The sequence below is a fragment of the Phalangium opilio genome, unplaced genomic scaffold (genome assembly GCF_054372755.1).
Source record: "Phalangium opilio isolate 3A_F unplaced genomic scaffold, DU_Popi_V2 ptg000078l_1, whole genome shotgun sequence".
NCBI classification, from domain to species: domain Eukaryota; kingdom Metazoa; phylum Arthropoda; class Arachnida; order Opiliones; family Phalangiidae; genus Phalangium; species Phalangium opilio.
Genome location: NW_028324186.1, coordinates 2,356,982 through 2,369,312, shown reverse-complemented (window position 1 = coordinate 2,369,312; position 12,331 = coordinate 2,356,982). Strand labels below are relative to the sequence as shown.

The following is a 12,331-nucleotide window of genomic DNA, read 5'->3' as shown; positions in this document are numbered from 1 at the left end:
ATACCTTTTGTCTGCAAGCACGAAAACAAAAATGTAAATAATCACGATTATGAAATACAGTGAATGTATGTTAAACTTGTTTTACTTTGGTCATTTTAATGCTAAATTAAGACCATAATAAAACTAGTTTAACAAGCATTCCGTCTGTTTCATTATCATGATTATTTACATTTTTGGTACCAAAATTGACTCCAAGCACCGCACTTTACAAAGACTACTATCATCATCCTGTAATTAACTGCAAAAATTCAGAGACAAATGTTCCATAAGTTTGTCATTGGTTACAAACTGGAGCTTGTCATGAAGTGACGTAGGTCATAGATTCTCGTAAAGCGACGCCAGGTGAGGCACTGTCAAAGGCTTAGTTCAGACTAATTTGGAAGATGGAAGTCCTGCAAAATTAACCAAGTGTAGTCAATTCTCGCTTGTCGTTCTCGAACTAGCTCGAGCTCTAAGTCTATAGCATTTCGATGTATAGGAAGTGTTATACTTATGGAACATATCTTATCAACTTATGATTATAGTTCATGAAGTATTATAATGCATCATCTTCCAAAAAAGGTGTTAGTATTGAAGTACAGTATGTTCTATGGACGGTTTTGTGTGGAAAATGTTCTATGACATTTTATCCTAATGGTTACCGTTTACAAGTTATGATTGGAGTTTATTTTACAACAAAGTAGCTACTAGAAAAATGTTAGTCTTCCATTGAAAAAAACAATACATTTCCTTGCAAAAAAAGTTCAGGTATTTTCGCTCGGTCAACCAACAAATTTGAACCATTTTTCCTAACGTTGGAATTATTTGGGAAATAGAACAAATATAAATCCATTTCTGTGTTACTACTACAAGGAATGAGCATTAACAACTCAATGCGCGGGGCTTGACATTTTCCCACTAAAACTTGGCATTTCATTCACATCTCTATCAGAAATCTCTCTCTTCGCTGGTTAGTGAATTTAAACTAATTGCAATTTTTGCATCTAAATTGAGCTGCGTGAAATCCACTCTGTCCACCATAATATTGAAGAACAACATCACGCTGTCCCTCTTACCACTTTGAAATCTATTTTTATCATTCTTGATAGGGCTTTCAGTTCACAGTTTTTCCTTGCTTTCTTCTTCCCGTTGCGTTTTCCAGACGTGACTTAAGTTATTTTCACTGGGTAAGGCTGATCCGTAATTTGTACTTCCCATTAGTGATCTGAGGATTTGGTCTTGTTTTGTTTAATCAAAATGCATTAGTTTATACTTGGGAGCTGTAATGCAACACAGTTTATCAATGAGATTATATATTTTTGGATCTGTAAGGCTATTTCAGCCCTAGCTCGTCACTTGAAAGGAACAAAAAAAACGCCCTTGTGCATTTCTTGAACTGATTTTTTTAGTTTGCCCCAAGTTTGTTTTATGTCAGTGCAGGATAGCGTCGGAAGACTATCTTCCCTGTTTACGAGTAGTAGCCTAGTAGAAAAGCTATGCAATGCTAGCAAAACCCTCCTCCTCCAGCTGGGCAAGATTAAACTACCACGAATTCATTGCTGTCACTCAGGTCCAATTTAACCTTGTGCGGCTCTTCCCAATAATCCTGAATTTTGAAGAACTAGCACTTCAATATAACTTAGTTAAATATTCTTTTGATTTTCCAGAAACGCCAAAGCTATTAATTTGATTTTTTCTAGTTTTTGTTCTTCTTGTATTAAGAAATTCTTGCCATTTCCAATATAGTCCATAATTTTGACAAGTGAGAGAGCAACAGGTACTAAACAAAGGGAAAACAGTTTTACCAAAAGTAGTATAATAAACCTCCCTTCGGGAGGAAAGTATACATCAGCCCATAGGCATAATGATAAAACTCGCGCAATATCGTCGATCGGCCAAATACAATATATACACAATATCGGGCGCGGACAAGCCAATGTAAAATTTAGTTCCTTGATATGGTCGTTGGAAAATAGTTCAGGCGGGCCGGCGGGGAAATGAAAGACTTCTGCTAGCGCTAGGCCCAAGATGGAGAATGCCGAATCGCAATGTAATTTTTATGTACGAGATTTATCAAATAAATCTACACAAACGGTTATTACAAAACGAAAATCTAGTGTCCTAATAATCCAAGAAGATGAAGATTCTGAACCAAAGAGGAAAAAATTGAGACAGGTCAGCATTTTATATCCACTTTTGTATGTGGGCCTTGGTTTTCATGTTTATGTCGAGTTAAATAATATTTCGATCGAATTTAAGCTTAACCATTCTTAAATATAGTTTCACTTAAATGAAAAATCTTTTCACAGACTAATATAATTCCTTGCGAAGATTCTGTCAAACCATCATCACGGCCACATAAGTTTCAAATTATTATTGATTGGTTGTCATCAAAATCGAGGAATGCTCCAGCAATTACTTACTTGGATAAATTTGCTACTTCTAAACCAAATGACACATTCCCCAGCGAATTGAATAAAGTTAGGATAGCACATAAAACAATTTAGTTTTAATATTTTAATATTTAAATACTTTTCATAGCCTTACTTGGAAGTGACAAGGAGTGATATTTTCGTGCCCCAGATAGCTACGGAACCAGCAAGAGTTCTTATTGATAAAGAAGGGGAAGCAAGATTGATGGTCGTTTTCAAAGGATGTGTCATGATGAAACAATTGTTTGGCAATGAAACATTTTTGGAGAATGAAGCAGAAATTATTTTTGAAGGCCTATTATCTGATGGTTTTATTCTTTGCCCCGGATTGACAAAAGAAGCTAAGGCTATTGTAAAATCACGGCGAATAATGCCAAGGAACATAATAGAGTATTGTTATCCGATAAATCACGTTTGTTCTAAAAAATGTTCACTTTGGCTGAAAGTTTCATCGAAAGCTCCCATTGCGGAAGTTACCAGCGGTAAATATTCTTGCAGCCATTGTAGGTATGCATCCCGGTATGCGAATAAATTAGTCAAGGAGCTTAATTTGAAATGTAAACGATCGCCGCCTTCTCACGTAAATTTCAAATTTGTGTCACCGCGTTCAACTAAAATAAGACGGAATATAGCCAGATAGAGAAAGCGTAGACTCTTTTTGTGTAATGAGAAACTAAAAGACAAATGCCAGGATCTCACAATCAAGTTATCCAAAAAGGAGAGTGACGAAATGGTTAAAGCTACTTCTATAATAAGTCAGAAATTTAAACTAGAGCTGGAAGATGTTATGACAGCTTATACAGATGTCGACATTTCAATCAAAGAAACCGTACGTAGTGCGTGTTTAAAGGATTGTGAAATACATCACGCAAAAGACGTTTTGGATTTTGCTAAAGATCAGCAACAAAACTGTAAGTCATTAAGAATCATGAGACTATCTTATGTGAGTTAAGTTGTTAACGCAAGATTTGTTTATTTAGCTATTGGTGATAGAACAAATAATTGGAGTGCAATTTCATATCGAATTGGTAATAATTTTTACAGCTTTCCTATTTTTTATTGCTTGAACAAACTTGTTCTTAATCTCATTTTTAACTAAGCCCAAGCTGTTGCCTGCCGAAGCAAATCTGCATGCATAGCCTTGCAAAGCTTCAAAGTTTTACAGCTACCAAGTTGGAGAAGTATCCAAAATGAAATTTCACAACACTTGGAAGAGCCTGGAATTAATCTAGATTATTTAAAGAAGCAAAAGGAACTTTATGATCACTTCGTTGCAGACCAGCTTTCTAATGGTTTGAAAGAACCAAAAGGCGATGGAGTACTCATTTTCGATGAGGTCAATGTAACATCAAAGGTGGTTTGGAATAGCAAAAACCACAAACTAATTGGACTCGCAACGTCAGAGAAACAGTTACCTACTCTTGATGACATATATGAACAATTTGAGGACAAAGACATTCCTAAAAATTCGTACATGCTGCAGTTTCTTTGGAGAGAGTTAACATCTAGCTATGATATTGTTGGTCCGTATTTTGCTGCGGAGAAGTCTACTGATTCCCATTACATCGCAGCTTGTATGATGGAGACTTTAAGGGCGTTTCATTTAGTGGGCTTTAAAGTTTCCGCTCAACTTTGTGATGGAGCAAGCTCAAATCTAAGCCTAATCAGGCTGACCCAAAAGTGCTTCAGAGCTTATGGTGTTAAGGTAACTACTGATGGTGACATTGACGTTTCCGTGAAACCATGGTTTGATAATCCTTTTTCAACTGGAGATACAATATATTGGCTCATTTGCCCCTCACACGAGGTTAGCATATATTATTTTGCAATAACTCAGTTTCTTAAATCGATGAAATATTTTTCCATAAATGAAAAACCTAATTAATGCCTTGTTTGCGTCGAAAAAAACTGGAGCGCGTGACTTTACCTTAAATGGGGTAAAATTTGGCTGGAATCAAATAATAGCCATGAAAGCGAGGGAAGATGAAAGAAGAGATAAAGGAGTTCCTAGATTGGTGCCAAAGCTTCTACAAAGTTATATTGATCGTGATTCTTGGACAAAGTTAAATGTTAAACCTGCGAAGATAATGCAGGTATTATACAACTTGTTATGTGATATTACATTTAGAAGTAAAACATATTTATCCCCGAGGACATTTAGCAAAATGATGTATTGTCTGAATTGTATGAATATGCTAATCCACCTGATGGCAATTCACCTTTGGACCACAATGAAACCATGGCAACATACGATTATTTAAAGGCTCTCAACAAGATTTTTGAAAATGCTATGCTGTCGAAAAACAAGATTCAGCATGTGAATGTCATTTCTTTAATCAACATTCGTGAAGGCTTGGTGTATTTCAAAAACTGACTCAAGAACTTGAAAGGTACATTACATTTTCAGAGTTTTGAAAAGAATTTTCTCTTTAACCACACATATTTCTTTTAGAAAGAAATACAAATTATAATTGCTTGTACCCAGGCAAAGAATTCGTTTTCGTGGCAGGTAAATAATTCTCTACCTATCGCTCTACATTTGCAAGCAAATTTAATTTATATACATGGTTCGTTTACAGACTTTGGATCTTTTGCGTATAATGATTTATGGAATGGAAGTTTTGGCCAAAAACTTTTTCATGAAATATCCGGGGCATGGTCCCAATCAGATTAAATGGCAGTGGAGTAGAAAGTTTATTTTCTCAATATAAATTTAATGCCAATGGGAAGTTAACAAGTGTTAACTTTGCTTACGCACGCAAATCACTTCTAACCAAACTGGATGTGCATGGACGCCACCACTCAGGCGCTAGTTACCGAAACGAGTCCCTCAAACTACTGTGTAAGAATGGTCATGAATTTTGTGAGGAAAAAATTGGAAACTAAGCTCTCATTGGTTCCCAGAGAGCAGTGGCAACATATTTAACACAACTATTCGGAAGATTATAAGTTAATTTCAACTGTCATGAAATTATTAAAAAGAATATTAAGTAGTGAAATTTATAAGAATTAACAAAAGACTCAATACTTTTTTTTCAAAAGTTTTTATTAAACAACATAATCACTTAAATGTTTTGGCTTTGAAATAATTCTCTTTCTAGACAACTTAACATTATCATTATCACAGGATGAAACGGGAGTAATAAATTTAAGTCTTTCAGATTTCAACTTGTTAACAGTTTGTGGAAGCGAATTTTTACTTTTCTTTTAGGAAAAGATTTAGCTTCAGTATCACTATTTTTATCACATAAAGGACTAGGAATACTCGATTGCCTTTTTTCTTTAAATTGCGAATTGACCTTTGGTGCAACAGGCCGTGAAACTCTTTTTTTCGATTTTTTCGGTATTTTAGGAAGTTGTTGATCATTTGGCGGTGAAATAGTTTTTTAATCGAGGTGTTTGGTATTTTAGGAAGTGGTTGATCATTTGGGGTGATGCCGTTTTTTCTTCATGGTTTTTGGAATCTTAGGAAGTGGTTGATCTTTTGGGGGTGAAGCCCTTTTGTTCTTCAAGGTTTTTGGAATTTTAGGAAGTGGTTGATCATTTAGTGGCGAAGCCGATTTTTTCTTCAAGGTTTTTGGCATTTTAGGGTCTGGTTCACCTTCTGGCAGTGAAACTATTTTTTCAAGTTTCTTGGTATTTTAGGAAGTGGTTGATCATTTGGCTGTGGAACAGTTTTATTTATCGAGGTTTTGGAAATTTTAGGAAGTGGTTGCTCATTTGGTTGTGAAATAGTTTTTTCTTCACGGTTTTTGATATTTTAGGACGTTTCCCTGAATTTCCAGCATTTGCATCACCAGCCATTGACTGTACAAAAAGTTTATCTCTCAAAGAGTTGCTGCCCTTGGATGGAACTTTTTTTCTGATAATTGCAAATCTCTGGTAGTTATGAATTCGTTAATCAAAGCATGGGTCATTTTTCTAAGCCATTCCTCAAGAAAAAATTGATGATCTGAATTTGGTCTTCTTGTTTTTAAAATTTGATTGAAGGCTGCGTAAAAAAGCTCGATATTTTTTCCTTGATCCATCACATAATCATAAGTCACTTGGATTATATTTCATCCATGCACTTTGACTGCTGTCTCGTTTAATTCCTCTCTTATTGTATTGTTAAAAGTTTTCAAGAAGGGGAGCAGCTTTACGTTAGGAATAAACATACCCCCAATTTCACGCACTTTCATTCCCGCAAATTTTAATTTTCTTTTGTCGTCAACTGTCATTCGCAGGTTCATGCAATAAAAATACAATAGCCTTGCCCTTTGGATTAGTTTTTCTGATAGTCTTGATTTCTTTCGAAAAATAACTTGCCGCTTGGCCACCATAGCTGTCCGCGCTCACCTCAATTTAGCGAGCCCGAGCGCGAATTGAGCGAGGCTCTTCGAAATAATTGATTAAGTCACGAGCCCGAGCCGAGCCCGAAAGTTTATGAAAAAGTTTTCTGAGCTTGAGCCCGGGCTCACAATACGTCACAAACAAAGTGAGCCTTGAGCTGAGCCCAGGTTCGACTGTAAAATCAACGAGAGCTTGCCCTGAGCTCTCTTACAAATGTTTTGGCTTTCCTGAGCTCGAGCGAGGCCAACTGAAAACTATGAGACCGCTCATTTTGAAAGGGCGCTCACTGTTTTGAGACTGCGCTCAGCTTGGCTCAGCGCCGTATTCAGTGCCAACAGAAACTAGCGTAACTCATTGGTAGATTGAAATTTTTTTAATACAAATGAAGTGCAAGTCATTTGGATAGTAAATATGTATTGTAGTTTTGCATTTATCGCGTAAAAATAGCTGCAAAATTATTTATTTCAACATCTACACTGTTTGAAAGAAATATTCTCCGGAAATATGAGACCAAGCTCGAGCTTGAGCTTACTAAATTGAATGAGCCCGAGCTCGAGGTGAGCCTTAAATTCTATCAGTTTTGAGCCCGAGCTGAGCCCGCGAAAGATATTAGAGAGAGCTTGAGCTCGAGCTTAGCCCATCAAAATTATGCGAATGAACCCGAGCCCGAGGCGAGCTCATTTATAAAAACTAACTGAGCTTGAGCTCACATTGAGCTCTAAGGAAACATTGCTTCAATTTTGAGCTTGAGGTGAGCTCGTTGTCAATTTCTATAAAGTAACGTGAGCTGAGCTGAGCCCAAGCGATGGTGGACAGGTATGTTGGCCACTCGCCATATTTCGCCAATGCAACCTCCTCCAATGGAAAACAGTGAACGAAGAAAAATTTCTTCATTTTGTTGTTCCACGAACTGTAATTTTGCCAAGTTTCCTGTTTGACGATTGTCAATGCCATCTTTGAAAAACTTGAAGGCCTCAAAAGCGTAAATATGAAGCAATTGTAATAAATCATCATTCAAGGGCGATGGTTGAACTTCACAAAAATCTGATTTGAGATATTCGAACTTCTGGCGAATTACACCATACCATTCCAAAATAAAGACAGTACACTTTTCGACGTTACTTTTCAACCTTTTTTTTCCCTTTTTGACCACTTTAGCTATCTGAATTTTGATTTGTTTTTATAAATTTCTATGAACATATGGCCAAATATTTCCACCAACTTAATTAGCCTCGGAGTTTCTTCTATTTCTTGAGAATGAGACTGAGAAACATCATCTTGACTAGACTTACGAATGAAAGACAAATGAAGATCCTTTATCCTCGTATTTGGAATTTTATACAGAAATTCCGGTTTAGAAATTTCCAAAATACATTTATTTTTTGCTTTATCAAATAGTTCTTCCATTATTCCCAATCAATCTATTATAGATTGATTTATATGCTTGACTACTGAAACCTCATAATCAATGACAACTTGACAAGTTGAAGTTCTTAATCTACCTAACAGAAAAGATAGCAGACGACGAAATCTCAGGGATTGAATTCCTACGCGGGGTAAGGCGGTTACGCGGCGCTATTTTTCGACCTAGTTACGTATACATTCAGAGTGTGTAAGTCCGCGAGGACATTCACGATTCTAGGATGTGTCGGTATATGATTTATTAAGTTTGGAAGAGCAGGGCCTATTCTTCAATTTAGCCTATTTGGCATTTCTCTCATGTTTGAAACAATATTATGCTAGCAGTAAAAACTTGTGTTTGTTAGAATAAAATTTTTAGATGCATCTTTCAATAAAAACTACTCAAGGTATGATTTGTCTCATACGCACTTCTATAATTTTGATGTTTTCGATTTAAATGAACAAAAATAATACTTTTTGTTTCAATATTAACTTTGGAAAAGTAGAAGTCACTTGTGTCACCATCAATATTACTTTCTTGATACCAGAATACCATTTGAAATTTAAAAAAGAATAAGAACCTAAAAATATTACGTTGTAATTGGTGGCTTATGTTAGGTTGTACTTGATAGGATAAGTAAGGTGGTATGTTTGTACTTATAAGCTAAGATTAGGTTATCTGTAGTATTAAAACTGCTATTTCTTATACAGTAGTGAGTAGTTAAGAATTACATCGCTGTTGTTATGGAACCATGATTGTTATTTCGAGATCTACAGTTACAGGGCACACATTGAGTTGCAAGGTAAGAAGTGCTTCCAATATGATTTGAGATTGAGTCTTTAAAAATGATTAGGACTAATTTAGAAATTAGATTATCTGAAAGGTTTGAAAATTCTACAAAAGGCCACCCTAAAGATTGGATTCAATAAATAAAGTTTTTTTTGCACCCAGCTAAGGTGGCCATGAAAGTACTGCGCTAAGGTACGTTTTCTTATAAACTAGAAAATAACTTAATCCAAAGTTTAATATTGATATTAGTACATAATTGGTTTTTCGTCAAATTCGAAATTACAGAATTATTCTTTGTTTTCATTATTTATCATCAAATTATTGTGATCTGTCAGGTTGGTGAGAATAATGTTGCAATTAATATTTGAAATTTGTTTAAGCCCACTAAATTTTACCAATTTTTTGTCCGTGCCACAGTTTTCGAATGGATCCACGAAGCGTCTCAATATTTGGAAATACGTTACTAGATTTTTCGAACTTCTTATTTCTACTGAAAAATTCACGTTTGAATGTATTGGGGATGTTATCAGTGCCATTTGCACATTTAAACCATGATTCTGCTGTACGTTTTTTGATAACTTTAGTTCTCTTTAAATAAATAAAGAAATCTAATTACACGAATTTGAAGGTAAAGTCCCATTGGACCGAAACCGCTTTTTGGTTTTTTATGGAGAATATATTTAAATTTCCAGCCCAATGGCGGGTTTCTGCTGAATGGGAATTTATTTGAAAGAATTACTTAATTAAATGTCTGTTAGGATTTCGAATCACTGCAGCAGCATGGTAGAATATCAGGGTTTTAATTCAGAGGCTCGGGTTCAAACCCAGAGAAGGAAATTGTAAGTTTGGTTAGGTTCGGTTCGGTTAGGTAAGGTTAATATCCTACTAATTAGCTGCCACCTTTTCCAAAATATTCTCCTATTAATTAGTTGCCACCTTTTCCAAAATATTCTCCTATTAATAAGATGCCACTTTTTTCTTAATATTCTCCTATTAATTAGCTGCCACCTTTTCTAAAATATTCTCCTAATAGTTAGGTTGAATGGGAAACGCGCTCCGTCGAATGAGACACAAGGAATTTGAACGGCTTCTATCGCAAATTATATTTACGTCACTGTAGGATTGACAAGACAAGAAGAATTTTTGATTACCTTATTAACATAAGAGTAATAATGAGAGCCTTTGAACAAATAGCTAGGACTCCATTCCCAACGAGTTGCGGCGCTGATATTATTCGGAACACCAGCCCCAAACCATTTAGACAGTTTCAGAGGGTAGTATACGCTAATTGGAAATGCAACTTCGGGCCTATATCTACAATAGTTGTCGCCCTTGAAAAAATATATCTATCCGTCGTCTTTCCAAGACATGGCTGCATCTAAGTCGTTGGGTATTCCTGGAAATCCATTTTCAATCTTTTTGGGATAAGGTGCTCCAGTCTCTTTGTTTTCGAATTTCCAATAATTTTCGCCCTAGCTAAATGTCATACTGTTTCACACCAAATAATTTTTAAAGCAATTATAGCCTTGCAATTGGGACAATTCTCCAACTTTTTAAGCGAGTTTTCGCAAGTGATAACTATCGTATCAAGGGTTGGTGCCAACCTCGTGCCGTCTAAATCGTGATATCTAAATAGGTAATTAGTCTTAGGTGTCATCAACCATTGATATTTAGATATATTTAGATATCGCACTATCATAGAACGCACGAAGTTGACACCAACCCATTAGGTGATAGTTTTCACTTGCAAAAATTCGCATAAAAAGTTAAAGAATTGCCCACAATATGTGTTTTAACAAAGGTTGCGCTTATCCACTCTTTTAATTGTCTGCATGCTATTTTCAAGTCGATGCCTCAAAAATATGTTGTAATAAAATCATCTTACTAACAATATAAATGCGAATATTTTAGAGTTTGGATGTTTGTTACTCAATACCGATTATATTGATTTAAAGGAAAGGCCGATTATACTGATTTAAAGAGTTACTGCCATAATTTTCGTCATCCACACACTTAAAATACAAAAAAATCCTTGAAAAATCTAGTTAATTATGATATGTTTACTTTTGTATTTGGTTTCGTAGAAATTTATAAAATTGCAATCAAAGTTTTGTGTTTGGAAAAGGCTTAGCTAAATTTTGTTTCGTTTGATGACGTAGTAAGGAGAAATTTTCTCTCTTGATGTCGCTCACGTGACGCCTTTTAGTGTCTCCGCTTCGCGTTAAGCCTATTTTATTCAGATTCGCGCGGCATTTGTATACTCGGGAGTCTCGGGCGCGCGCGCTTGGCTTTTCCGCGAGATGCCGTGAGTGACGTAGCAAGGAGAAAAACCCGCCAAAAATCTTCTCCGCAAATTTGCTTTTGCCCCCAAATTTCAAGTTTTCGAAGTGTTTTTTCTGTGTTTTCCCTCATATTAAAATATTTATTAGGTATATTTTTGGAATCAGAAATGTTTAAACTCTCAAAAAAGTAAGTTTTTTTTAGATTTGAGATAATTTTTAAATCAGTTCGGTATTCCTTTAAAGGAAAGGACCACCATTATTAAAGACCTTCAGAAGGTTATTTAATCATATTTTTTGACAATTATGGATTATTTTAACTATTATCATATCAAACAAACAATTAGAATTAAACCAACACTAAAAATGTTATTGTAAAAATATGAATTTATTTATTTTCATACATATCATAAAAATAGGGAGTGAATAAAGAGAGCTCTGCGATTTTCGGATTTAACAGTACTCTACATAGAATATACTTATCCATTTCAAGTTTGCTCATTTTACCCTGACTTTTTCGGCCTTTTTTTCAATTTCCCTATTTTGGCCCTTGATAATCGGGAGTTGATCTATAAAACGAGACTCACTTGAAGCACCAACCACTTTCAATGTATTTCCGAAAAGTCGTTAAAAAGACTTGTTAAAAACCAACACCATATTTGACAACAATTTATGGCCAGAAATTAACATAGCTTCATTTGCTGGATAAAGCTAGATTCCCACTCAACGGAAAACACGACGGAAACCCGGCTAAAAGCGGCTTGACCGAAAAATCTTTACGCCGAGCCCGACGGAATTACCGTTCGGCCGGGCGGAAGTTGTGTTCTATTTTTTGGTCGTGTTCGGCGTTACGCCGGTGTCTCAGCGAATGAAATTGTCATACTGATTACGTCATAAATTGCAAGAGCGCACGCATACGCGAGATAGATTTTTTTAGCTATTTTTGGTGGTTGACCAAGGCTTATCGGAAACATGCCACCAAGAAAGAAAAATGAAACTAATGGAGTAAAAAAGATTAGATGTTAATAAGGAAGACTTTATGGAGGAGGCTAGGAAATATCCCTTCTTGTACTACGATTTAAGCGACAAGGGGACAAATATATCAAATCTGAGTGCAA

General features: G+C 35.6%; 1 protein-coding gene across 1 annotated transcript; it reads left to right on the top strand.

The window, feature by feature from the left end:
• Positions 1-3,621: 3,621 nt before the first annotated feature.
• Positions 3,622-4,899, top strand: LOC149655005 (uncharacterized). The gene is made up of 2 exons (XM_089845012.1): positions 3,622-4,504; positions 4,573-4,899. Exons 1-2 carry the CDS (start codon positions 4,280-4,282, stop codon positions 4,783-4,785), a joined length of 438 nt encoding a protein of 145 aa, XP_089701138.1. The 5' UTR covers positions 3,622-4,279; the 3' UTR covers positions 4,786-4,899.
• Positions 4,900-12,331: the final 7,432 nt, after the last annotated feature.